Source organism: Botryllus schlosseri, chromosome 14 (genome assembly GCF_051294905.1).
Source record: "Botryllus schlosseri isolate E-star chromosome 14, Bs_hap1, whole genome shotgun sequence".
NCBI lineage: Eukaryota > Metazoa > Chordata > Ascidiacea > Stolidobranchia > Styelidae > Botryllus > Botryllus schlosseri.
Window position 1 is genome coordinate 6,682,375 of NC_137249.1, and position 25,700 is coordinate 6,708,074.

General features: G+C 39.8%; 2 protein-coding genes and 2 long non-coding RNA genes across 5 annotated transcripts in view; 1 reads left to right on the forward strand and 3 right to left on the reverse strand.

Moving 5' to 3' along the window:
• LOC145455708 (uncharacterized) overlaps window positions 1–25,700 on the reverse strand; it is a 237,639-nt gene that overhangs the window by 24,900 nt on the left and 187,039 nt on the right. The window lies entirely within an intron of this gene.
• Window positions 291–2,453, reverse strand: LOC145455704 (transmembrane protein 107-like). Its single transcript, XM_080333686.1, has 4 exons — window positions 2,343–2,453; window positions 2,114–2,282; window positions 1,044–1,140; window positions 291–509 (listed from the first exon to the last, which is right to left on the reverse strand). The coding sequence occupies exons 1-4, from the start codon at window positions 2,427–2,429 to the stop codon at window positions 443–445; spliced, it is 420 nt and encodes a 139-aa protein (XP_080189812.1). The 5' UTR covers window positions 2,430–2,453; the 3' UTR covers window positions 291–442.
• On the forward strand, window positions 5,126–18,647 carry LOC145456402 (endoplasmic reticulum resident protein 44-like). 2 transcript variants are annotated; one of them, XM_080334517.1, is made up of 12 exons: window positions 5,126–5,286; window positions 5,583–5,649; window positions 5,712–5,867; window positions 5,932–6,116; window positions 6,223–6,338; window positions 8,068–8,125; window positions 8,361–8,444; window positions 9,002–9,143; window positions 11,134–11,275; window positions 14,046–14,160; window positions 17,964–17,999; window positions 18,408–18,647. In XM_080334517.1, the coding sequence occupies exons 1-12, from the start codon at window positions 5,254–5,256 to the stop codon at window positions 18,594–18,596; spliced, it is 1,323 nt and encodes a 440-aa protein (XP_080190643.1). In that variant the 5' UTR covers window positions 5,126–5,253; the 3' UTR covers window positions 18,597–18,647. The 2 variants fall into 2 exon arrangements, with proteins under 2 accessions (XP_080190643.1, XP_080190645.1); XM_080334519.1 differs by lacking the exons at window positions 17,964–17,999; window positions 18,408–18,647 and adding an exon at window positions 16,188–16,799.
• On the reverse strand, window positions 9,001–11,137 carry LOC145456403 (uncharacterized). Its single transcript, XR_013920596.1, has 2 exons — window positions 10,454–11,137; window positions 9,001–10,147 (listed from the first exon to the last, which is right to left on the reverse strand). It is a non-coding gene; the product is annotated as an uncharacterized LOC145456403 (long non-coding RNA).

Below are 25,700 nucleotides of genomic sequence, written 5' to 3' on the forward strand. Positions count from 1 at the left end.
GTATTTTCTTCAAGTTAAAAGCATAGAGACCAAAACAGTACTTGATAAATTTATCAACCTAATGTACTGCTACAGCTGTTGAAGTTTTATCAGATATATGTGGTCCGTCAAGGTTGTCAACAAGTTTTGTGAACTCTGGCTGCTTGTCCGAAGTAGAAACTCTTACCAAGGACTGTACGTGAACATCGGTTATATTGGAACGCAGCCAGGACAAGTGGACATACCTGACATGATAAATAACCATAGATGATCGCCTCCTACGCTCTATGAGAACCAACTAAGACAACAAATAACAGAAGAAACTCTACCCAACTGTTTTGCTACTCATATAAATGCATCAGTACAGAAATAGATGTATAGTTCGATACAAAAATACAGTGATCATCTGCACATTGATAGAAGACACAGGCGACACGACAACACCCCTTAGTTTCCATGACAATCAGAGGTTTTTCTTCAAGACAAGTACCCGGAAAAGCACTCCGATTTCAGTGACAGCTGGCAGAGCACTGTAAGAAAAAAGGTTTTCCCAGCCACCTAGCAACATATTTTTAAACGAGATCAAGACTTTCGTAAGGCCAATACAATGCACAGACAAACCAGGTCGAGGACCAAGTCAGTAATTTATATTCACCTGTTATATATCAAGGGTGACCAATTTATAGTCAATTACAATGACCTGATGTGCGTGGACACAATAGACTCTTTTGGGTTGGGATATTATCTTTCTCAAATCAACTTATCATCATTGGTTTATTAGCAATTTTATCAGTTCAATACACCACAAAAAATGCGATACAATGAATAGACAGGAAGATGTCGAAGCGACTTGGATTTGTCAATGGAATCGGACACCCACCTTGGCCTAGGCGTAGTAAAGAGGAGGCATGCACACTGAATGAAAGTAAAGAATACAGTATAGAAAAAGAAAGCGACAAGAAATAGGGCGGCATGTCATTGGAAGCGAGATCGATAGGTCAGTCGTGGTCCGGTAATCTTGAGGATGGACTGTATATATATAGTCCAAGCGTTAAACAACTTACCTGCAGAATGCAAATATCCACCAGTATAAAGTGCTGCTCCAGGTGTCGAAGATAAAAAAAGCTAACGCTACAGAAGCACCGGCATGTGCAGCTATGGCTGGACAAAATAGCACTAAGGAAAATTCACCATTGACTAGAACATAACCACTTGAAATTGACATGCAAAGAGCATTAGTATCCTATTAGTGAATCGTTTTCATTGAAGGGGCGCTGCACTCTAAATATGATGTGGTATCAAATTTAAGACAAAATCGGGGAACATTCTTTGGTAACTTCTATTTTCTTCAGTAAGCCACCGTAATTGAACCGCAGCTAAAAGAAAATTCCAACACCAATTGACTTGAACCTCAACACAAGCGACCATATTAATGTTGACACCTTGTGATGTTTTATGCAGTCCTTCAGTCCTTGTATTTATCTATCTGTGTATTATCAATGTTCATGGACCGAATAAATTCTCTCTCTCTCTCTCATGTTAATCTGGGGTTACCATACGTCCTCCTTTTTGGCAATTCATCCTCCTTGACAGCTTTTAGAGCTAAGATGATGGATACACTCGAGTGAAAATGGGCATAAATGCTTAACAGAAAATTCGTGGTTCAAATGTAAGCGACAACCTTTTTTTTAGTCAACCAACCAAAATTTCGTGGTAAATTTGTCATTTTTTCCAGATTTTACTCCAGTCTTGTAAGTCCGAAAATTTTGAAAAAATGTCCTCCTTTCCCAATTCCAAAATATGGTAACCCTATGTTAATCGGTAAAGAAATGGGCGAGATAGCTGGATTCAAGTAAGATGTCTGAATTGAGAATGCGATGCTGTAACCAACTGTTGATACCTACACAAGATTTAACACACTATAATTCTATTTCAATGACAATTTATCGAGATCAGGCGCGGGGATCGGGTCCACCCTTCCCTCAAAACTCAAATCACTAAAGTTTGTATACATGGAGTCAGAATTACATCAGATGACTGAGAATGCTATTATGTTGGCCTACTTATAACAAACTATCATTTGCTTCATCTGTCACTGCAGCACACTAAATCTCTTTGAATACAAAAAGGATACAAAAGAGTGATTGCGTGTGGCTAAACATGGATATGCCGCCAATAAATCCGCCGAATTCGATGAGAAACAATGCAAGTGTGATGGACAAGGCAATTATAAATTCGGTGTCCTTGGCCGTGTAATCAGCTGATGTGTACGTTGTAGGAAGGCTAGCGACCACATTCCGATCCTAGAAAGAAGCCATTATATGATTGCAAAGTTCAGTAACGATTTAATTTCAGTCACTTACCCTGGACCAAAATATTGAAATCACGAAAACAAGATGTGCAACTAAGACTAGGAATCTAGTAGGTATAAGACCACTTACTGATCTCATATTGTGGAAATCGTATACTGATGTCTGCAAGGAATAGAAAATTTAAGCTGTGTGTCAACACGCATGCAATGGTGCAAATAATTCGGCACTCTCACAATGGGAATATCCCTGGTACCTGGTTGGAATTGGTGGCAACGTCACGCAGGATTTTCTGTTTAATTCCTTAATTATTCTATATAGAAAAGCTCTCATCACGCAGGATTTATTTCAAAAAATGGACAGAGATTCCATATAGGCCTGGTTACAATAAAGGACAACAACAGGAATAGCGGTTATGAGTGTCGGTCAGTAACTCGTGGTACTTACTGCGAATGTATGAGACACATTGCGTCTCAAATTGCGTGTCTTGAGCGGGTGAAAATATATGATGCGACGATTACTAAAATTTTCATCATAAAAGCTTCCAACGACACGAGTCACACTCACAACTTCAAAATGCATCAAAACAAACTATAGATTACTAACCTACGGAGGTTAGTAATCTATAAACAAACCCTTCACCCGGTAACGGATAATTCTAAACAGAAATATCAAAGTCATACACCATGACAAAAACTAATTTCCTCGCAGTTCACTCAAATATCGATATTCAACAGTATTCTGAGGTCTTATTCAGAGTGCAAATATACATATAGATTACAAGAGAAATATAAAGAGTAGGAATACTTTTTATATTTTATATCATAGTCGACTTAGCCGATTTCGACACCTTCCTATAATTATTTCATTGTATCGCAGTCTTTTGGTGTATTGAAATGATGAAAATTGTGGTAATAAATTGAATTTAATTGCATTTGATTTCATCTCGGTGCTATATTTTGCTAGGGCAACTAGGTTCACATTAAAATCAATCGATCAGATGCATGATGGTAATAGTTCATTTACCTACGTACCAGAGATGAGCGGATTTGATATTTCTATGTCCTAATCCAATCCAAATCCGAACCTTCAAATCCAAATCCAAATCCTAATCCATAACTTTTTCAAATTCAAGTCCATGTCCAATCCTAATCCGATTCCAACTGGAAATTCAGAAAAAATACTAATTTATGCAATGGAGGGATTCGAAATTTTTTTTTCACAACCAACGAGTCACTTGATTTAAGATAACTTAGTAACCATAATTACATTATTAACTGATCTGAATAAAATTTGTCGCCATTCGCCACACGACATTTCAATCTCCCAGAAAATAGGTAAATCCAATCAAAATCCTAATCCGTTTTGGAATAAATGTCTAATCCAAATCCTATCCAAATCCGACAAAATTTCACAAATCCTGTTTTTTCAAAACCTAATCCTAATCCATGCTCATCTCTGCTACGTACGTGATTTTAGGGTAAATGATAAGAGAGAGCAGTACATTACGGAATACAGTTTTTTCCGAAACTTTTTGTAAAGCCGCATCTTTTGCTTTCCCAAACTTCGTTCCAAATTTATGCCGCAATAATTACTATATTTTGATATTACACCATAATTTTAAATTACATTTGAAAGGCCACATAGTTGATCTGATCGCTAGCTGATGTTCTTCAATAAGCAAGATTACTTCATCTTGTAATATCTAGTAATATTTCCGTCGAGAAATATTACTTCCATACAGATAATTTCTATTCAACGTCAGCGTTGCCGGTTATGTCAGTGACAGCCTGACAGGACGCATTTCGAGCTATAGTCGAATATGTTCATTGTTCAGCGGTGGTTAAGTTCAGATAAGTATGGATCATAGGAATCGCGGAAACTGAGAATATTCGCCAGTGAGACACCACCTTTCGCTGTATCAAGTGTACCATATGAGTAACAGGTTAACCGTTAACTCATATACAGACAGTATACACACCACATACACACTCACTACACACAGTGACACTATTATGAATGAGTAGGCTAACCCGTGACGATTCGGGAGTAGGCTATATTATACAGCCTATACAGCCTATTAATTATGCAGGCGACCGGTGACAATTCGTAAGAAGTACGGTATACTAGTAGTATTTGATATATCGCCCATCCAATGAGCCTTCGTGCCCCTGTGTCATCCCCTGGCATACAGGAATCAATCACTGAAATTTTGTAAATGCTAAGGTGCAATGGTATACCTCCGTTTGCTGAGCTTGAGTCAAGTGGCAATTTAGTTTTCGTATCTTAGTATCTTTTTTTAATCAGACAAATGATATATGTTTTTCAATGCGGGTCAAAATGTCTGTCTTGAATTATCAAGGACTGCTCCCTGATCCTATTGTATCGTGTCAACTGGTCAATGATAAGTGATTTAATATTGTACATGTAATGTATCAATAAGTTACTGGCCAAATCGGATTTTTAAACGCTGCATTCTTGGATTCGGCGCCTATGCTATATTGATGGGAAATATGATCATCAAAAGAATTTGACACTCATCCTATATCCAGAATACTTGTGATCTAGACGTTTGAATTGTTTGTATTTGCATGAAGTGATGAAGGTAGAACTGTATGGCTTTATAGTGATTAATGGCATACTGGTATGTGGTATATAGTTTTCTATGGTTGAATCGAACATGCAATGTCAGTTTCACAAAATTTCTGCAGCCACTTGCTAAATACTGGTTAGTGCTATGCTCATATGAAGTTTAGTAGCTTGAAACAACCAATTTTCAGAATGATTCGGCCCATATTTTTAGTTTTTACCATTCTATTATCGTGTCTTTCAAGCAGAAATGAAGTCGTATGAACTAGGTAACTATTTCTGTTGATCGCACAGCGCATCTTGTCCGTGCAGTCTGCAAGATTGATCAAGTGAAGCAAGTTTTCTGTCAGTGCTATCCTTGAAGAGCTGGTTGAATATGGAGCTATTGTATATGAACTTTTACGTCATAGTAAGAATCATATGCTTTTGGGTTATGTGTAACTGTAATTATCCACCAATTCCATTTTTCTGTCGGATATCATGTAGGCAAATAACTAACAATAGAGAAGTGTTTTTGTATGCTGGCAAAGGTGATCACTGGTCTATGACTGAATATCTCACAGAACATATTCGTACCTGCAAAAACATTTGCAAAATAATTTTACAGCACTATTTTAGTTTAGCAACCTGTTGTGGGACCCTTTATCTACTTTGACATCATCTTTTGTACATGCCATTTGAGTACAATATGCAATTCTATTGCAGGCCTTTTTTACTTTGGGGACAGCAGCAACTATCGATATTGATTCTAATAATCTGGATACTGTCTTGAGTAAGTAGACTTGAAATTGTAATATGCGACATTGCAGAAGCATTATCAAATCCACTTTTCAGGTAGCCATGAACTTGTTTTTGTAAATTTCTATGCGGATTGGTGTCGATTCAGCAGGATGCTGGCACCGATATTTTCACAAGCCTCCGATGAAGCGGGCAAACAATTTCCAGGAGCGGGCCAAGTAGCTTTGGCCCGTGTCGATTGTGATAAAAATCGTGAGGCTTATTCAGTAATTTCAGTAATTGATGAGTTCTCTTGCTGATTATTGTGTTTTCACAGCGGATGTCGCGCAACGATTTGGCGTGAACAAGTATCCAACAATGAAGCTTTTCAGAAATGGAGCTTTGACTAAGAGGGAATACCGTGGTGCAAGGTCGGTTGATGGCATTGTTGGGTTCATAAAGGAACAAATGAAAGATCCAGTTCATCACTTCGCCACCACTGATGAGATGGAAGATTTCGAGGTATCGTGTCCTGCTATTGACAACCGTGCAGCATTATCCATGCCATGCGCTATGCTCATAATTTTAATTGTATTCTGGCAGTCAATAGAATCAATGTCCTATTCAGGCCAAGAAGCGATCAATTATTGGATACTTCACAAGTAAAGAAACAAAGGAATATCAAAATTTCGAGAGTCTCGCCAAAGCACTCAAAGAGGATTGCAACTTTTACGCCGGATTTGGGTGAGCGTGAGACACCCCTAATTTCATAGAAAAGTCAAGTCGATTTCCAGGCCTACAGTTACAGACACAGTATATTTTTCTTTATTGATACACCTCGAATTGGATTGGTTTTGTCTACATGTAACATTGCTCTTCGTGAATTTGACCTTCAAGAATCCCCCGTAATGTTGTTCAAATGTACGGTCATTCGTTGAATTCTCGTAGGCTTTTACCGGCACGAAAAATTTGAATTGTTGTTACTCATTCTCCATATGCCGTGAAATACAAGTTTTCACTGACAATTTGACATTCATCACCATTTTCTATATGACGCAGTGAATATTCAAGATGAGTAAATTTCTAATATAATAAGCTTTATTAGAGGAATATTGAACTCCGGGGTAAAAAGTTATATCATTTTGAAAATTGTCAATTTCCTGCTCAATTTAACTCTGCAGCATTCAGGTTTTTTCAATGTTATATTCAATGTGGTATAAACAGATGTTGGATTACAGTAGAGATTTGGCACTTGGTTTTCTGAGTAGCTAGTCTAATGGTCCATATTCCAAAGTGGTATCAAATGCCATGTGGTGTAGGGTTTAAGGTTAAATAGAGGCGAAACCTGATCGATGGACTGAAATCGGTCAAGCGTTACACAATTTAGAGTGCAGATGGTTCAAAACCCTAGAAAAATATGCAAGCGAGTATGGTGTCATACGAAAGCTGGCTAAAAGCAGAATTTGTTCATACCTATTTCATTTTTATTTTTTTTTGACTGCAAAGTAGTGAAATTGCAGTCTCAGGAGTACACAGGGCTCTAGTGTGCTTTCTGGTCAGCAACAACAATTCCGTCACGAATTGGTGTTTCCCAAGAACATGTCAAAATTTATAAACGTCCTAATTAATTGTGTTTCGCGTTGTGGGTAAGATATATGAAGGTTTTGGATGGGGAGTATCATTATTAATCAGTGTGATTCGGCTGTAATGCTATTTAGCTCTCACTCTAGTTTCAGGGAAGGGAAGCCCTAGAGGCGGGCGATATACAATCGTCATTGCCGAGCATATTCCTGAGGTATGAATATCCACATATAAGTACAGAGTACTCTTGAGACTGCAATTTCACTACTTTCCAGTCAAAAAAAAACAGAATGAATTAACTATGAACAAATTCTCCTTGAAGCCAGCTTTCATATGGCACCATACTCGCTCGAATATTTTTGTAGGGTTTTGAGAAATTCTTATTCTAAATTGTGTAACGCTTGACCCATTTCAGACCATCGATTTTCGCCTCAATTTAACCTTTAACCCTACACCGCATGGCATTTGATACCACTCGGGAATATAGACCATTAGACTAGCTACTCGGAAAACTAAGTACCAAATCTCCGCTGTAATCCAACATCTGTTCACGCCATTTTGAATATTGCATTTGATAGAACCAAAATGCTACAGATCTGAAATGAGCAGAAAATTGTCGATTTTCAAAATGTTGTAACTTTTGACCCCGGAGTTCAATTTTCCTCCAATGAAGTTTGTTGTGTTCGGAATTTACTCAACTACTCGTGTACCAAATTTCAGAAGATTTGAAAATGTGGTGATTCCAACTTTTGTTGTCCAGGTTGGGAATGGCCCTCGAGTTAGTCTGTAGACAGTTGCAGCTACCTGACTAGCAAATTGAGCATAATACGTTGGATTTCAGAAATTATTTTAACAAGCTGGAATTGTATTAATGCCCAAAATCCTATTTTAGGGAGGTATCACAGAAAGAACGACTCTCTGGTGACAATATCATCTACAGGCCGACTGGGGTTCGTAAGATTTTAATTTTTATATTTTTTGTCGAGTTAAAACAAGAAGATTGATTAATAATCCGTGTTTTCTAGTTGTTTTCAATCTATCACCGCCACCATCATATTATGCAGAGAGTGCATACCCATTTTGCAGTGCACTGCGCTGTTCGATTACTTTGTATTTACACATTACTGGACAATCATTTACCAATCGATGTTTGACCATTATGTTATATATTCCTTTTCATTTCAGGGTGATGCAGATATGGTCTATTTGGGATCCTTGACAAACTATGATCTGCTGAAAGCCTGGGCCACTGACAAGTGTGTTCCTTTGGTATGTGATGCTATCCTTTTGTGGTGTATTTGATACGACTTAAGTCATCTCATGGGCTCGACTGATTCAGATGTAACTTCCCTGTTTGTGTTTGGTGACTCATACCGGACCAGAATACCACATTAGTCTATTGGAAAAGCATTGAACACTTCATTTTTAGTACTGCTATGGTGAATCCCATTTACTCCATTACTTTTTGGCTATGACAGGGTCCTCTTTAGTTGTAGGCTTTAGTAATTTTGAATCTTGAACAGTGGGAGGGTACACGGCATTGATAATAATAATAGTTTGCAAAATTGAGATGGATGTTTATGGGAATATGAATTCATCCTGGAACCAATTCTGCCTCCACACTGCTCCAATGCAGTTTATTAAATCACAGGCTGATTTATGATTACATGTGATTCTGAATGTAGTTCGACTGAAACATTTAGGGATAGATGAATCTGCAGCAAGCGATATAGCACTGCTTTTCACCCGTCACTTCTCATGCCGGCCAGTTGGTGTTGTCTCGTGCAAATCTGTTCTTCTGAGATGAATTTATTATACGCGCGCAGGTGAGAGAGATTACATTTCAAAACGGCGAAGAACTTACAGAAGAGGGACTGCCCTTCCTGATACTGTTTCACAAGAAAGAGGACACAGAATCTTTGGAATTGTACCAGAAAGTGATTTCGAGGAGCTTGATTCACGAGAAATGTATGTATAATTGTATTGGTACGGGGGCGGTGGTAAAATCTTGATACGGTGTGTTTCTATATAGTTTCTTTATAGTGTTGGATAGTATCCTCGCCCCATTTGGCAATTGGTAGCCCGTACTTATAAGAAATTAATTATTGGGCTATTGAAGCACCACAATACTCAGATATGTGTTATTCCTAAAGATTTTCGGGACAGGGAATTCACTTAGTTAAACGGAACTGCTTGTCGTTTAGGGCCAGTACTGTCTGAAGTGTATCGGGGTGTAGGCTGTGAAGGGAATGCGCACACAGGAAATGCTGACTTTGTCGTTTGTGTGCTGGTTGTGGTGAATGGTGCATGCTTAAATATGTCTGCATTGTAGCATAGGCTATATCCGTCATTAGTTGTTCATTGATGACTTGGTCAGTGGATTGATGTTAGTTGTGTAATGCTCCACTATCATGTCAAGAAAATGGTGATACAATATTTAAATGTACCACATGATGTTCTAAGAAGTCCTTTGAATGTCTTGTCTCGTCGGGGCTGAATCATGATAGTACCAAAACTATGGAAAGAGATTCCGGTCTTTCATGGAGTGTGGTAATGCTATCTCCCTGATCAACAGCCCTAAGGGCAATCCGGTACAGTATCTTGTCTTACATGTGTTCCGTGATGGGTACTGTAAGCTGTTATAGTTATTGTTTAACGCTTAGCTATGAGAGCATGCGTCTGATTGCTCATTGGGGATGACTGTTTCCTGATCAGCTTGAAATAGCGTGGTGCGTGCTTTTGTGTGACTTGATTCTCTCCCGCAGCCAATTGTGTTTCCGAGAATCGGAAGTGAAACGATTGTGTTGGCAGTGTTAGCAGTTCTAGGCAACAAAATGCAAACCTTGAACTAGGCCTTGTAGATATCTTCTTACTTTTCCTCGGTTCTGGGCCGCAAGTAATTCGTTCTTTTTCTCTGATCTAAGAGATGCGGATGTCAATGCAGTCGTTTGATCCCACTGCAATAGTCGTTTCTGGAATTGGTATTGATATATTTGTGAATTTGATTGATAGCCCTATACAGCTGGATCAATGAACTACTGGCTACTATTCTGCAATGTGTGTTGGGAACAAAATTTGTTCGGGTTTGAGTCAAAGTTTGATACACTCTACTATCAGGAGCTTGTTAAACTAGTATTTAAACAATCTCTTCAGGCTGTTTGCACTCGAGTTCGTGTTGAAACTTGTAAAGTTATAACTACAAACGGCCCTTGACTGAAATTTCGTGTTCGATCTTAATTTACCCTACATTGATGCAAGACAACTACAGAAACGGCTACCTTAATTTTGATTCCGCGCATCCCGATTTATATCGGTTCAATTCTTCTCGCATTGCGTCAATAGCTTAAGGCAAGAAGCACTGAAAAATACTCAATTCATTCAAATATTCCATCATCTACAAAGTTTGAAGAGATTTGTAACAGAATCGTATACCTTTTCATGTACTGCACAGTACACACAATCCTGCTTTGTGTGACATTTTGTCTCGAACCACAATCGTCTGATGGAACATTGGAACTAGGCTAGGTACAAAAGTAACGGCCTAAAACATTGTATCAGGTGTTGCCCTCGTTCGACTTCGTCAATCTAATACACTGATTCTTAATCTTTTTCCTTTCCCTTCATAAAGTAACAGTACTTTCCTATTCAAAACATATTTAATCATGACTGAAACCGAATAGTCGTCACTCGAATGTTATATTGATAATATATATCATTTCAGTTGGATAGTAGGGAAGTTGCTTTCGACAGAACCTCTGATTTTGGGTTCAATTCCTGTGAATAAGTCGTGTAATTCTTCAATTTACTCAGTACAGTGTATAGTGAGTGTCGCGATAAGAGTTAATGAACTTATTACGTGTATCCTGTTTGGCTTGGGGTGTTATCGATCTATTGCAGCGCAACGTTGCTCATCGGGTCCTTGTTCGCATTGCAGCAGGATGATGTTCTTCCTTTTCAGCTCGCGTCAACTTCCTGGAGGCCGACTGCGACACCTTCTCGCATCCGCTGCACCACTTGGGAAAGACGCCAAAAGACTGCCCGCTCATTGCCATCGATTCCTTCAAACACATGTATATGTTCCCGAATTTTGCCGAAATCGAGTGAGTGGGAGTTTCGTTATTTCGCTTCGCGAATATTTACCATCTTGAGGGGGATGACGATAGTTGACGTAACATAAAATTTGTGGTGAGAGTTCAGGGTACACAAATACGATAAGAAAATTGCCCTGTAGTGTAATCCTGTTGAATAGTGCGGCACGTCCGGAAGATCTCGTCCGGTATTAGAAACTTTTCATCGAAGTTGGAAATCAGAGTCACCACTGTCTCGTAGGCAATTGCGTGCGGCACCGTTGTAGCCAGAGGTGGTCCAAGAAATCATAGTTGGTACTCGAGTAGAAGTTGCTACTCCATTACAAGTAGATGTAACGATTCCAAATACTTTCAAAACTACTTCAAGGAGAAATAGAAAATAAAGATCTGAAAAGTACTTAAGTAGCTACAAAAATTTGATTTGGTCGTTAATTGGTAGCCAATCGGATGTGGCCACTAGCGCCAAATGATTACCGTCTTGACCAGTGGTTCCCAAACTTTTTCGGTGTGAGGGCCAAATTTAGAATTTCAGAGTACGGTTGGGGCCGCACGAATACTACGGCTATGAAACGGACCCAAACAGTCATCATGGCTATTTCAGAGTAGTTTTATTGCCCTGGCGAGATTTCAAAACTGTAGGCCTACACTGTTTACCGCTACTTATCTGCTGCATTGGATGTCCGTTAAGTGAATCAGCTTTTCTCGCCTGAACGCGCGAAACGCGAGAAATTTCTTTAGTTTCATGACTGAATCGGTCAATATGATCGGGAATTGCATGTATTGCTATCAATTTTCATCCTGTCTCTTTTCACGTAATCTGATTTACCGGTAGAGCTGAGTGAGGTGTGTTTGAAAAGGTATGGGCCCCCTCAATGGTAATTAAACATCTCCGGCGGTATACCCGTTGTCAGGAACGTAACAACACTGAGTCAGGATCCCGGGATCCAATGGGGTGATAAACTTGACCCCGCATCACGTTGTTCGCTTTTGCCACGAAATTAAAGTTGTACTGTGTAGTGAGACAGTGCGACGCGCGAATATTTCGATAATTCATGATAAAATCGGTGAATAAGATCGGGAATTGCATTGTTGTCCTCTTTGCCCATGTAATCAGATTTACCGGTAGAGCTCAGTGAGAGGTGTCTTTGAAACTGCAGACCCCGTAAAATTAAACATCTTCGGGCGGGCGGACCTCTAGGTACGACTTCTTTACATGAAGTTATTTCGTGACCTCCTGTCTGCTACATCAAAAAATGTAGAATTGCCCAAACCTACTAAACTGAAAGATACACGATTTCAGATTGGCATTTCTTCACTGGCATATAATTTTCTTTCCTGCGGGATGGTATGTCTTGTGAGGTATAGATTGCCAAGACAAGAACATTCGGCGCCAGTCATTTAGGCACCTATATGAACAATTAAACCTATATGTATTTTGTTTTTATAACGAAGTTTTTGGTATTTCGAAGTTTTGGGTCAGCATAAAGCAGTCATTTACGGCCAAGGCTTTCTCGCTGCCGATCGTTCTGCACACTTGTTGGAGTCACATACATGGCCTAAAACTTTATATGTCTTGGTGCGTTGTGTTGCGGTCATGGCCAACGCTGATATACCCATTTCTATAAATAGGACTACCAATTATGCTGCTTTTAGCCGGCTAAGCATTAAGCATCTCGGCGTATTCAACCGTGAGTCACGTGTTGCACCTCTAGTTATCACAGGGTTACCATGCGTCCTCTTTTAAGATGATTTGTCCTCTTTTTTGATTTTTTTAAAGTGTCCTCGGAGGACGCCCAAGTGTCTTCTTTTTTGAGGATTCTGGTTACATATAGGGCCAAATTCGACTGATATACATCAAGTCTGCACTGTAGGAACGCCACTGCGGTTATTTCTGGAGCTGGACCGGAAAGTTGACCTTTTCTCAGTCAACCACTTGTTAATGTGAAAGAAAGACTGTATTTTCCGGGAGTTGAGCCTCTTTTTCTTTTTTAGTCTAGCGACCATGAAGTGGGAAAAATTTACCATTTTTCAGGATTTTCCTCTGCTTTTGAAAGTTTTCAATACCTATTTATATGTATAGCTACTGCTCGTTCAACTGGAAAGTTAGGGCACATTGCATTGAAACAGCAGTGACGTAACGTTAGCAGTCTATACTCACAACTTTCCTGCAATTCTATAATTAAAAACTACAGAGGCTAAGCCGAGCAAGAGTATTTTAAAAATATAAATTTTATTTTTAGACATAACTCGATTTCTTAATATATTTTGGGGGCCGCAAGAAGGCAATCTGGGGGCCGCACTTGGGAATCACTGGTCTTGACACTAGGTACCGGTACTACAAATAGGCGAAATTTTTGAAACGATACTACAGTAGCCACGATACGTGGGCCTTTTGTGAACGGGCTGTCATGACAATTTCACCCGCAGGATTGATGCACGCACGTCCTCAAACGACTTTCTACCAAACTTAAGCTAAAATGTAAAAAGTAGTTTTGCCTTAAAAACTGCTTAGTAGAAGTGAAAGCAGTTTAAAAAATGGCCACTCAAGTTGGTAGTACAAGTTGACGGGACCTACTTGAGTACTCGTGAACCCTGTAATGGCACAAACGTTTGATATTAATGCGGACCTGCAGTCAAATTTTGAGCGTACACGCCGCTTTGTTAAACCGGAATCTATTCCGGGATTCACGGTGTCAAGCAAAGTTGCTGCTTTTTCGCCGGATTCCCCTTTTCCGATAGTCTTTACGCTCGTTTCCACGTATTAATTGTTGGCAAATTACAGCGTCCCGGGCAAGCTGAAGTCCTTCTTGGATGACCTCCATTCGGGCAAGCTGCATCGGGAATTCCACCACGGCCCGGATCCCACTGCCGACACGGGGAAACCCGCGCAGACACAGGTGCGTCTCGCATATCGGTGTAGCCTGCGTGGTGTTCATACCTGCAACCGAGTAGATTTAGCGGTGATGCGGTTAATGCCTGTTCCCTTGGTGAATAGTAATATTGTAGCACAGAGGTTCTTACACTTATCGTGTGGAATCCTTATCTGCAAAACTTGGGAAGCTGATCAGTAGGGCGATTTTTTTTTACCTAAAAAACGGAAGATTTGACCCAAAAAATTCTAAATTTTGACATTTTTTTACCTAACGAATGCTAATTGGGTGTTTTCCCAAATAATGTTAGAATTGTACTACTTGTCTTCATTTTTGGTTCGAACTGTCTGTCCTTACGAAGTAGTTTGCCCTCAAAAATCGAAATCTGGCCCTATGAAGAATTCCAGTAGCTACATCATCTATTATGGTGAAAATAATTACAATTTGTTGTAGTATAACGAAAGATACTTTCCTACATTATCGGGTAGAAAGCGTCTGCCCTTACTATTTGCCAAGAATGGAGAAAGAATGTTCAATAGGGCTCTTCAAAAATGACTTTTTTTCTCAAATCGTACTGGCTACTTGATAAAATTGTAAGGTTACCTAATTTAAGCCTACACACAAAATTTGGTTCAATTCCAACCAGTAACCGCTTTGCTACACGAGATGAAAGTTTCTATTTATTATATAAAAATAAATAATAAAAAATTTGAAAATTTTCTGTTCACCCCATGAAAGTGTTAGGCTGTCAATAGAAACTATGCTCACCAAATTTATTTCAATTCCAACCAGTGGAAGCGGAGTTATTGCCGTCGAAAAATTTGGAGTTGAATAAAATAGTATTTACGGTGAGCAGAACTATAATAAATAAACAAAGAATCGGTCACCGTAAATACTATTTTATTCAAATCCAAATTTTTCGACGGCAATAACTCCGCTTCCACTGGTTGGAATTGAACCAAATTTGGTGAGCATAGTTTCTATAGACAGCCTAACACTTTCATGGGGTGAACAGAAAATTTTCAAATTTTTTATTATTTATTTTTATATAATAAATAGAAACTTTCATCTCGTGTAGCAAAGCGGTTACTGGTTGGAATTGAACCAAATTTTGTGTGTAGGCTTAAATTAGGTAACCTAACAATTTTATCAAGTAGCCAGTACGATTTGAGAAAAAAAGTCATTTTTGAAGAGCCCTAATGTTCAACTGTAGCAGCTGTCGGCTGACAACACCGAAGTTGTGCGTACACTGCTCGCGACACGCCGTATTGCTTCTGACAATGGTGTACATCACAATTTTTCATGATGCGCTTCTTGATATAAAAACCATGCAATGCCTACGTACGCAGTCTAGCTTCACTTATGACATTGCGGCACGTTGAGCATAGCACCACGTCAACCATGTTTCATTTGAATGTTTATGATTCACAATGAGCAGACAACGGGCCGTCTACAACGGTAGGCTTATAAAGTAGGCTACAAGCTGTAAAATGTCAAACGATATGGTCACCGACAGTGCAAAATCTACGATACAAACGATGGCGGGTTGCAAAAAAATTTCGTCTCTGTCAACAATTTTGACATTTTTTGACTTAACACAACAATTTTGACCTAATTTTGACATTTTTATTACATGTCAGAAAAAATCGCCCTAGTGATCACCCATCTGGCGTAGTTGATGCCTAAAAGCTAACAATGTAGCCTTACAGTTTATAGTTGTAGTGTCAACATTGACCTTTCATACCTACAAACAATTGAGTACGGTAGCCCTATTTTCGACTGCCCGATTCAGGGCATGATACGGACAGCATATATTTTTAATTTGATTTGAATCTGAAATCCGCAGCAGGATTTGGATTTGAAAATATCATCCCATTTCTTGAATATACCCGCTCATATCTACTTTTGAAGTCAATATGAGTTTCGCTCACCCGCTGCCGTCATCCTGCTATTCTCACACACGGCGTATCTTCTTTGCATGTCTTCCCATTGGTGGTGTCGCCGCACGCATTTCGCGAATCGTTTGCATGTCGTCGCCGCTCGGAAACGCGTAGGAGCGGAAAGTCGCGCAGCCTTCTCAAGGAAAGGTCGCGGTTAAGGAGGAGTCTAAGACGACGCCTCCCGAATCTATTTTCAAGAACCTGAAACCATCCGAACATCGATACACCGTTTTAGGCCGTAATCGGGACGAGCTGTAATTTCTTTTACTTCGTTTTGGGATGAATACACCCGCTGAGATATTTATATCTTAAGGAATCCCAGGAAACTGTGGGCTATTTAGAATTGGGAACGCGATTATTTTTGTAAGACCTACGTGATGTTGGGAACTGAGACATGACGTGATGGTGCGCATGTGATAACTTGTATGTCGAAAGAGCTTATTTATATATTTCTTCTATGCCGTAACGTAGCGGGAATTGATCGGTTGAAGCCTTGTCGTCGCGATATGAAGCCAGATATGATTTTGTTGGGGTTTGATATGTAAAGTATATGTCTGTACGTTGCTCAAGGATGGTGGTATGATGGTTGGTGCCAAGAGATCTATCGTATTATTCTGTTGCTACGCCCGCGTATGCTACTGTTATGTCATTGTGATATGAATGGTGCCAATGCGCACGTGGAAGTGTCAAATCAACAAATATATGAACTGAAGGCAATAATTCGAATTCGCGGCGTTTTGTGTGCAAGTGGAACTTGGTGAGCTTGGATTTGTTTGGAGGAGTATGCTTGTCTGCTATCCGACAGGTGGTATACTTCAGGGCTCTACCTACGATTCTACGTTTTCGCTGCTCTGAGTTGTCAGTCTTGGTGCACCACGATCAAGGGAATGGAGGTTGGGGTGGGTCGCGGTATGACTAAAATTAGATCTATGCGTCTGGCAGGAGCAACCAGCGACTGAAGTGAAGGCAATCTCCTGTATTCGATGGGTCCCGTGTATATGCACACTTATGTAAAAACTTACATAAAAACGACTGGCCACCATCAACGGCGTAGCCAAGGTGCGAATGTTCCAGCGTTTTTGACCTGAACATCATGTTATCTGAAATTTCTGATTCCACATTTTCTCATCATCTGTGGTTTTTGGTTACGAAAATGTCTCGCCAGTCGTCACACATGCTTCTCGGAGCTATCGAAGCATGAATATATGACCTCAAATATATTCGTATGTGCATAATTTTATACCGCTAGACGCCCCTTAAAGTATCCCGAATGCATCGATAAGAAATTTCACATCCCGCCAGGTGGCGTAATTCGTGTCATGTCAAGCATGAGCAATTGAGCATTGCAAGAGCATTGAGCATGTGCTGTAGTGCGGAGCATGGACCGGAGCCGGATTGGATATCCGGCCGGATTTTTACAATGTTGACCGGATCGGAGCCGGATCAGTATTTTTCCTGTTACGGCCGGAGCCGGATCACTACTTTTTTGATCCGGCCAGAATCTTTAGGGATCAGCATAACTTATAACTATATAACTACCAACCAACCACACGCAAATAACCACCAAGCCAGTCTGAACATAAACGAGGCATATTTATCAATTCACGGAACCTCCGTACCGAGTAGGGCCGGATTTCTGGCCGGACTTTTTCATTTTTGGCCGGAACCGGATTGGAGCCGGATCAGTACTTTTCCTGATGCGGCCGGATCGGAGCCGGATCAGAGAATTGAACAGCCGGATCGGAGCCGGACCAGAGAATTTGTCGATCCGCTCCGCACTAATGTGCTGGTGTCCGTCATAATTAACCGATAAAGTAAAATTGCTAGGCCCTCACCGACTGGTAGCATAGCAGATAAACTGGAACTATTACCATGAATATTCTGTTTTAGCCCACCGCCCCACCAACGTTGGCTCCGGAGCTGAAGGTAAGAAGATATTACACTGATTAAAATAACTTCCCCGGATCTCGGAAAATCATTTTTCATCGCGATCTATGTAGAATTCTAGACCGAGTAGGTCACGCGTATGGCATTTTCGGGAATGAGGGATCCCCACATTCATGAGGGAACCCCAGATTCCCAGCGTCGAGAAGTACTGCGTTGAAGTTAATCAAACGCAATTCGCCTAGCTCCCAGAAAAAGAAACTTGCGATCATCAACCGCTCGACTGCTCGAAGTCATCTGAAAATGAATTGAAAATTCGTCTGAAGTATTTCTTCAGGTCTCAGTAACCATGTTTCGAAAAAATGTGACGTCTAAATCTAGTCAAATTCTTCAAACCCGGTATTTTTCGAATTCATTGCTCAATATTGCTGCATATCTACTACATTGCAGGAAAAATTGCGCGCTCAAGGCCATGACCCCGATGAGTTGGAGCGGCAAGCCCAGGAACAACTTCGAAGGGTACAAGAGAGATCAAACAGTAATTCAGGAGAGGCCACGACTGTGAAGTCAATATTTAGGAATTTGATGCCGAGCGAACATCGATATACCCTAATGGACAGAGTTAGAGATGAATTGTGATTCTTGTACACCGAGTGTTTGATAGCTCAAAGATGATTTGTTCTTGACCAATATGGATTTCGTTATATTTATGTGACCCAAAGTGGTTACCACTTAAGTTATATAGACCTACGCGTAGGCTATTATGAAGAGATGGGTCAATTATGGATTTTTAAATCCAAGACCAGGCTCGTCTTTGCTAGTTGGTAGCCAACAAGATAAGGAAGACGCTAGGCCTAGTTCTGATCTAACGCTTACAAGCCTTTCTACGCTCCGGAATATTTGAATAAGGTGACAGCTTACGGTAACTCACGTGACCTGGCCATAGACAAGCGGAATATGAACGCCTAACATGTGTAGCATCGCGATGCCCCGAAGATACAGAGGTGGTAGCCCGATAAGCATATTGCATAGCCCGGCAACTATAGTTGTAGACGAGACATCCACAGATGAAACCTACACGTCACGCGTCGAGAATATCGAAGTCCTGAAAACGGTCAGTAGGCCTCTGGACTATTTGGCAGCCCTGTATAAACCTACACACTCTTAAAATACTCAGCAACCCGCTGTGATTCGTGGCTCAAATGAATAGTATTGTTTGAAGTCATGAATATCATCAAACACTCTAATTTCCGACTTATTAAAAAACTTACACTAAAAATCGACCACAAAGAGAGCATCACTTCTTTCAAAAATCCCAAGGGACGAACAAATATCCAATCATTCCAATTTAAGAGGATTAGAGGCGAACCATGGCCTACATTTTTCAGTTGGTGCGGCTTGCTCGCGAGTTGACACACGGATTTTATGAAATCGACAAAATTGGCACTCGCAATCTATTTCGCAAAACCAGAGATGTGCAAAACGTGTGAGATTTCAAACTCTGCTAATTCTCCCTAGCGTTTTGCAAAGAGAATTTGAAAGTTAGCTCAGAACGGTGAATTTTGTAAGTTGAAATAGAAAATCCGAGGTGTGGCGCACATTTTGTATTGGAAAAAGCAAAATGTAACTTACGGCCTATGTCAAACCGTTTTGAAAGTTCAGGACAATAAGGGACTAGTTACTAATTTAAGGTCTGTTCATATAATTAAATCGCCAGAAAACCTATGAGCAATTTGTATACAGGATTGCGGCCGAACATGAATATTCTGCTTTCGGATATTTTGCCAGCAAAATCAGGCACCGTCTTCACGATGATACTTTCTTCGCTCTCATGTCCTACGTCAGTATTACAGAAAATAATGCAACGATACAACGGCGTGAAAATGAAAATATGCTAGCATTATCCATCACATTTATATCAAAAGTAAAAAAGATAAATGAGAGATATTTCAACAAAATATAGTAACGATCTTTATTCTCGCAATGGAAGCCTCAAAACCTCCATTGTTGATGACTCGGCTGCCAAAACGTTTCGCACAAAGCCACGCATGTTCTCTATAGGCTAGTGATCGACCCGCAGCGTTGTTACAAAGCGCTATGAAATAGCCATGGACGAGAAGCACAAAATGACGCCAGATAGCGTCTTACAGGCAATATTTTCATTGTATCCCAACATTCAGTATTAGTTTATTAATATTTTCATCATTTCAAAACACCACAAAACCGTGATACAATGAAAACGTAGGAAGGTGTCGAAAAGACCTGGAGTAGTCTTTGAAATCAGACGCTCACCCTGGCCTAGGCTAAGTAGAAAAGAGGCATGCACACTAATTGCACAGTAGGGCTCTTCAAAAATGATTTTTTTTTTCAAATCGTACTGGCTACTTGATAAAATTGCTAGGTTACCTAATTTAAGTCTACACACAAAATTTGGTTCAATTCCAGCCAGTAACCGCTTTGCTACAGGAGAAGAAAGTTTCTATTTATTATATAAAAATAAACAATGAAAAATTTGAAAATTTTCTGTTTACCCCATGAAAGTGTTAGGCTGTCTATAGAAACGATGCTCACCAAATTTGGTTCAATTCCAACCAGTGGAAGCGGAGTTATTGCCGTCGAAAAATTTGGATTTGAATAAAATAGTATTTACGGTGAGCACAACTATAATAAATAAACAAAGAATCGGTCACCGTAAATACTATTTTATTCAAATCCAAATTTTTCGACGGCAATAACTCCGCTTCCACTGGTTGGAATTGAACCAAATTTGGTGAGCATCGTTTCTATAGACAGCCTAACACTTTCGTGGGGTGAACAGAAAATTTTCAAATTTTTTATTATTTATTTTTATATAATAAATAGAATCTTCCTTCTCCTGTAGCAAAGCGGTTACTGGCTGGAATTGAACCGAATTTTGTGTGTAGGCTTAAATTAGGTAACCTAACAATTTTATCAAGTAGCCAGTACGATTTGAGAAAAAAGTCATTTTTGAAGAGCCCTAATGCACAGTTGCACACTGAATGAAAAGTAGAGCAGAGAATATAAAAGGCAACCAACAAAATGAGGTGGCATGTGGCGGAAGGCGAGATCGATATGTTAGGTCGTAGTCCGATAATCCTGAAAGCTGACTAGTATTCTTCTAGATTCTAGAAGAAATTGCTTGTATTTCGACTTGAATGCGTACATGCTCGACGACTGTTGTTGAACTTTCAGATCAATATTCTTGTTAGGTGTTACTCGAATTCTGTACTAGAAGCTTCATACTAGACTCGGAATCGAGTCACCCATCAGGTATTGGGTATTGGTTTAAGAGGGTGTGTCCATATGGGGAAAATCGTAGACGCATAGCCCCCTCAAAACGAGACTCGCATACGCATACCACGTAGACCGTACATGCAGGATTACAATAATAAAGCGAAACGCAGACCCTGACCAAACGTTTCCCACATACACTGCACGGTAACGACTAGTGGTTTGAGTAATAACTAATGAGTAATAACTAGAGTCAGCAACGCGCACCGACTGTAGGTCACGGTGTTCAATGGCTTGGGGCATTTCTCAATACCGGGTGTGCATCGAGGAAGGTCAAAACTTTGATTAAACAGTAGTCGTAAACCAACATAGCCGTAATGACATAGCCCAATTCCGCGGGGTCACATTTCATATATTCCGTTATCTATTTTGCTAAATATATTTACTTGTCATTGTCACTCGTCCACCAAAAAGACAGACATTATGTGTATATTTGTGTAGAACTTTTAATAGGTGGGTCACGTAATATTTTCAAGACGGAAACTGTGCGACGGCTATAAAAAGGTTACCACTGCTACATTTGCATAGGGCTAGAGGTATTATAGAGTGCATATTCAAGTGTACAAACTACAGGTCGACCGTTTATTATCGACCTGGTCGATTATCAAGGCCGATATTTGGAATTTTCCCGATAATCGATATCGGGCCGATATTTCATATATGAAAAAAATCAAAAATATTGGAAATTTAATTCCCCCATGTTCTCAATCTCAAGAGCCCTGTGAGTGCGTCGATAATCGGTATCGGTATTGGCCTGCAAAAATCAATATCGGTCGACCTCTAGACTACAAACGTCATAGTAGGCTATATGAGGATCGAAATATATGTTTACGGGCGATTCAACAATTGTGTACACGTGTTTCGGAATTACAGTACTATTTTAAATAAACCTTTTCATACTCGCTCGCAGAGTATGTAGAAATGAAGCTCACGCATGCTTTCACAGGATAGTGGCGCTTGGCGAGTGCAAAAGTACCATATGCGCGACTCGTCAAATCTATAGATGCCTTTCGCAGGAAAATTGCATGAGCATCGCAGTTTGATTAAACGAGTCTTCACTGCAATCAATAAATGGTATAGCCAGGGATAAATGATAAATTAATAACAAACCAACTCTAGTCAATTTGTTACCAAAACGCTTCGCAAAAGTGATTTCACAGGGCTTTGAACTCTGATAGCTTCAGATAACAGCAGGATGCCGTTATGTCATTATGATTGTCATGTTGATGACGCCAACTAGGGTTCTGGTTTAAATCATTTTGCCCTTGATTAAAATCGATTTTAATCAATTAAATAATTCAAATCATGATTTTTTTGGTTTTTTTTACTCATAATAACAGCAACACCAACAAAAGAAAAGGGGATGAATGACGACCATGTCAATCAAGGCGATGAAGAATAACGCTTACACTTTAATAATGTGGGGCAGTGAATTATCATCCAGATATCTGAAAACGTTCAACCTATGTGGTAATGATAGCTGAAAACCTATGTGATAATGATGGGTCGCGCGAATCATTACTGATCGGTTCTAGTTGCGAGAGAGAAAGAGAGAGTCTTTATTTTCATCCAACCGAAATACACAACAAACGGCAGTGATGGCGGTACAGAAAATATGCGTGCACAGTATTCGGTATTAGATAGGAATGATCGATAAGACCGTGAAGGTCATCTAGTCTGATCACACCAGCATCAAACAGGTACACTTGACTCTGAACAGTCTGGCTGTAAAAAATGTTTAGTTAAGAAAGGAAAATAGAAGAAAAATGAAACGATGGTAGCAAATGATCAATGAAGCAATGTCTGGGTGAGGTAGGGCAACAGTGTTAGTGTAACGACAAGAGGTGATCAAGTAGGGCTTTTTAAAATATATTATAGGGCAATTCACGGATATGTGGTGGTAATGCATTCCAAATGATAGGTCCGGAGTAGTCGATAGATCTCTTAGTTAGCGAGGAAACATGTTGAGTCAAATCGGGACCATCCATAATAGTTGTATTCATCTTGATCGATGGAGTGGTTTCTGCCAGAAATCTGGATCAGAGATAACGGATTTTTTCAAATTCGATAGAGACTCCCGATTGCGCTTCGCTTGCTGTATCCCAGCAGCGCCTCGGAAATAGCAGCAGCATATTCCAGACAACTAACCAGTATTCAATAGCAAAACGCTAACATATTGTTTGACGGGGGAGGTAGTGTAGTGGTTACGATAAGCGCCCAGCACGCAGGAGAACCGGGTTCGATTCCCGTCGGAGGTTTATCTGGGCTCCTCTTCCCCCGCCGTTGCCGTTCTTACGGCGACAAAAAAGCCCAGTAAAAGACCCGATGAAAGGAAGTACTCACAAGGAATGGAAAGAACTAGTAGAAAAGGACTCGGCTTCAAAGAAGATCAACATCGAAAAGAACTGTAACATCGGGCACTCTAGGCCGAGGTGGATGTTAGAGTAAAGGATCGCTACTGCTGCGTGTCGTTCGACATCCTCCTATCTGTTCATGACTTCGCATTGTGTCTTATCGCATTGTACATTGTGTGTGACTTGTTCAGATAAAAATAATAACCCAACAATGTTATGTTATCGCTCTTTGTTCTTTTCCCATCTGTCTGTCAAATAGCTGAACTATACCGCTGCCGGTGACGAGATGTTATCTCCGGTTTATATAAAATGCACAGCACATGATTGTCCGATAATAATACCCACATTCACGCATCTCGTCCGAAAATTTGAAAAAAAAACAAAAAAATCAAAAAAATCAAAATGCTAACATTAAAATCAAAAATCAACGAAAAAAACCTGATTTAAATCACACTGATTTAAATCAGCCTGATTTAAACCAGAAGCCTAACGCCAACCTATATCGACGTACATAGTTTGGTGCATTCAATATTTATAACCTGCAGCGTCGTCATTGACGATGCGATTGACTATGATGAGTTTGGTGATTAGCCACAGCTTCCTGGTGTATACGCGATGCTTTTGTAATGCATACTACCAGCTGACATTGTCTGCACGTCTAAGATTTCAGTCCCAGATGAACGTTAACAGTATACGCGTTTCGCAAATTAGTAGTGGAGTTTTTGAGAAATAATCCACATCTCTTCATTTCACGAGCGATTGCAGGAGTTGATGACTCTACCTCGTGTATTGCGGATGTACGAGAAGCGAGCTGAGCAGTGAGCACATATCATACACAAGTTTCTAGACCTCAAAAAATATTGGCATCCATTATTACTAGGGCAAGTTTTCGCAACTTTTGCAACTTCTGTTTTACAGCTTCCGGCAGCTTCCTAAATACTCAGAAGTTATGTAGTATGGTGTTTTAAGCTGTCTGGACGGCTCTTATATTATAACTTTTGCAAGTTTTTTCGATTCTTCATACAACTAACGTTTTACTGGTAATATTTGGCACTATATGTAAATAGATCGCTTGATTATTTCACTGTCGTTTAAATTTGAGGTCCTTTCTGATTTGAAGTACATTCAGGCTAGACCGCCGAAAATAATATTTTCACTGGGTCAATTTTCTCAGGCTATTGATTTCATTGAAGTCACTGAGTTTTGCTACAGTGCCTTGGATACGGATCGATTCGGGTATCTCATACCCTAATAATTTCAAGGAACTTGTCTATAAATGCTACTTTTGTGAAAAATACATGCAACTGTCCACGTATTTGAAAGCAACAAAAACCTGCCCTAATTATTACCGTTTTGATAATTTGAGAAATTCCACATTTGCCACTGCTTATTCCCTTTGAAGCTTGCTACGTATTTGGTGTGGCATAGTACTCTATAATAATATTAGTAGGAGTAATGTACTCATCAAGCCATTACGTGGTAGTGATAGTTTGATACTACAGCGAAAATCGCTGTGAAATTGTAATGTCGACACCGATGGATAAATTCAATTTTTCTCTGCATTGAGTTATGCGTTGCAGTACATAGACTCTCTGTCTATAACTCTGTAGTTTCAGCAAATCGCCATAGGATCAAGACCATTGTTTCAATTGTGATGTAATCCGACGCTTCTCGAATTCTTACGACCTACCGATTAAGAAGTCGTGAGATGCGTATATTAAACATTTTACTGCGGTTTGATGAGTGCTGAATAAACAAACATATCGTTCACATAACCAATTTCAGTATTGTGCATTTTGAGCAAACACGACTTAGGATATTGTATTCTCATTTAACTGTAGCAAACTATTGAATTCATTAGGGGTGCCACAATTGTTGAAAAGTTTTCAAAGGGCGCCGTCCACATAAATATCTTTGGGAAAAGTTACTCTAGCTATAAGCCTATATATGGTTACATTGAGTCAAACAACGAAACGCGTTGCAAAATATTCATCGGGAAAGGATATCACAAACTCAGCAAAAGTTTAAGTGCGACTGTCGATAGTTATTTTTAACATTCCTTCCATGTGATAATGAA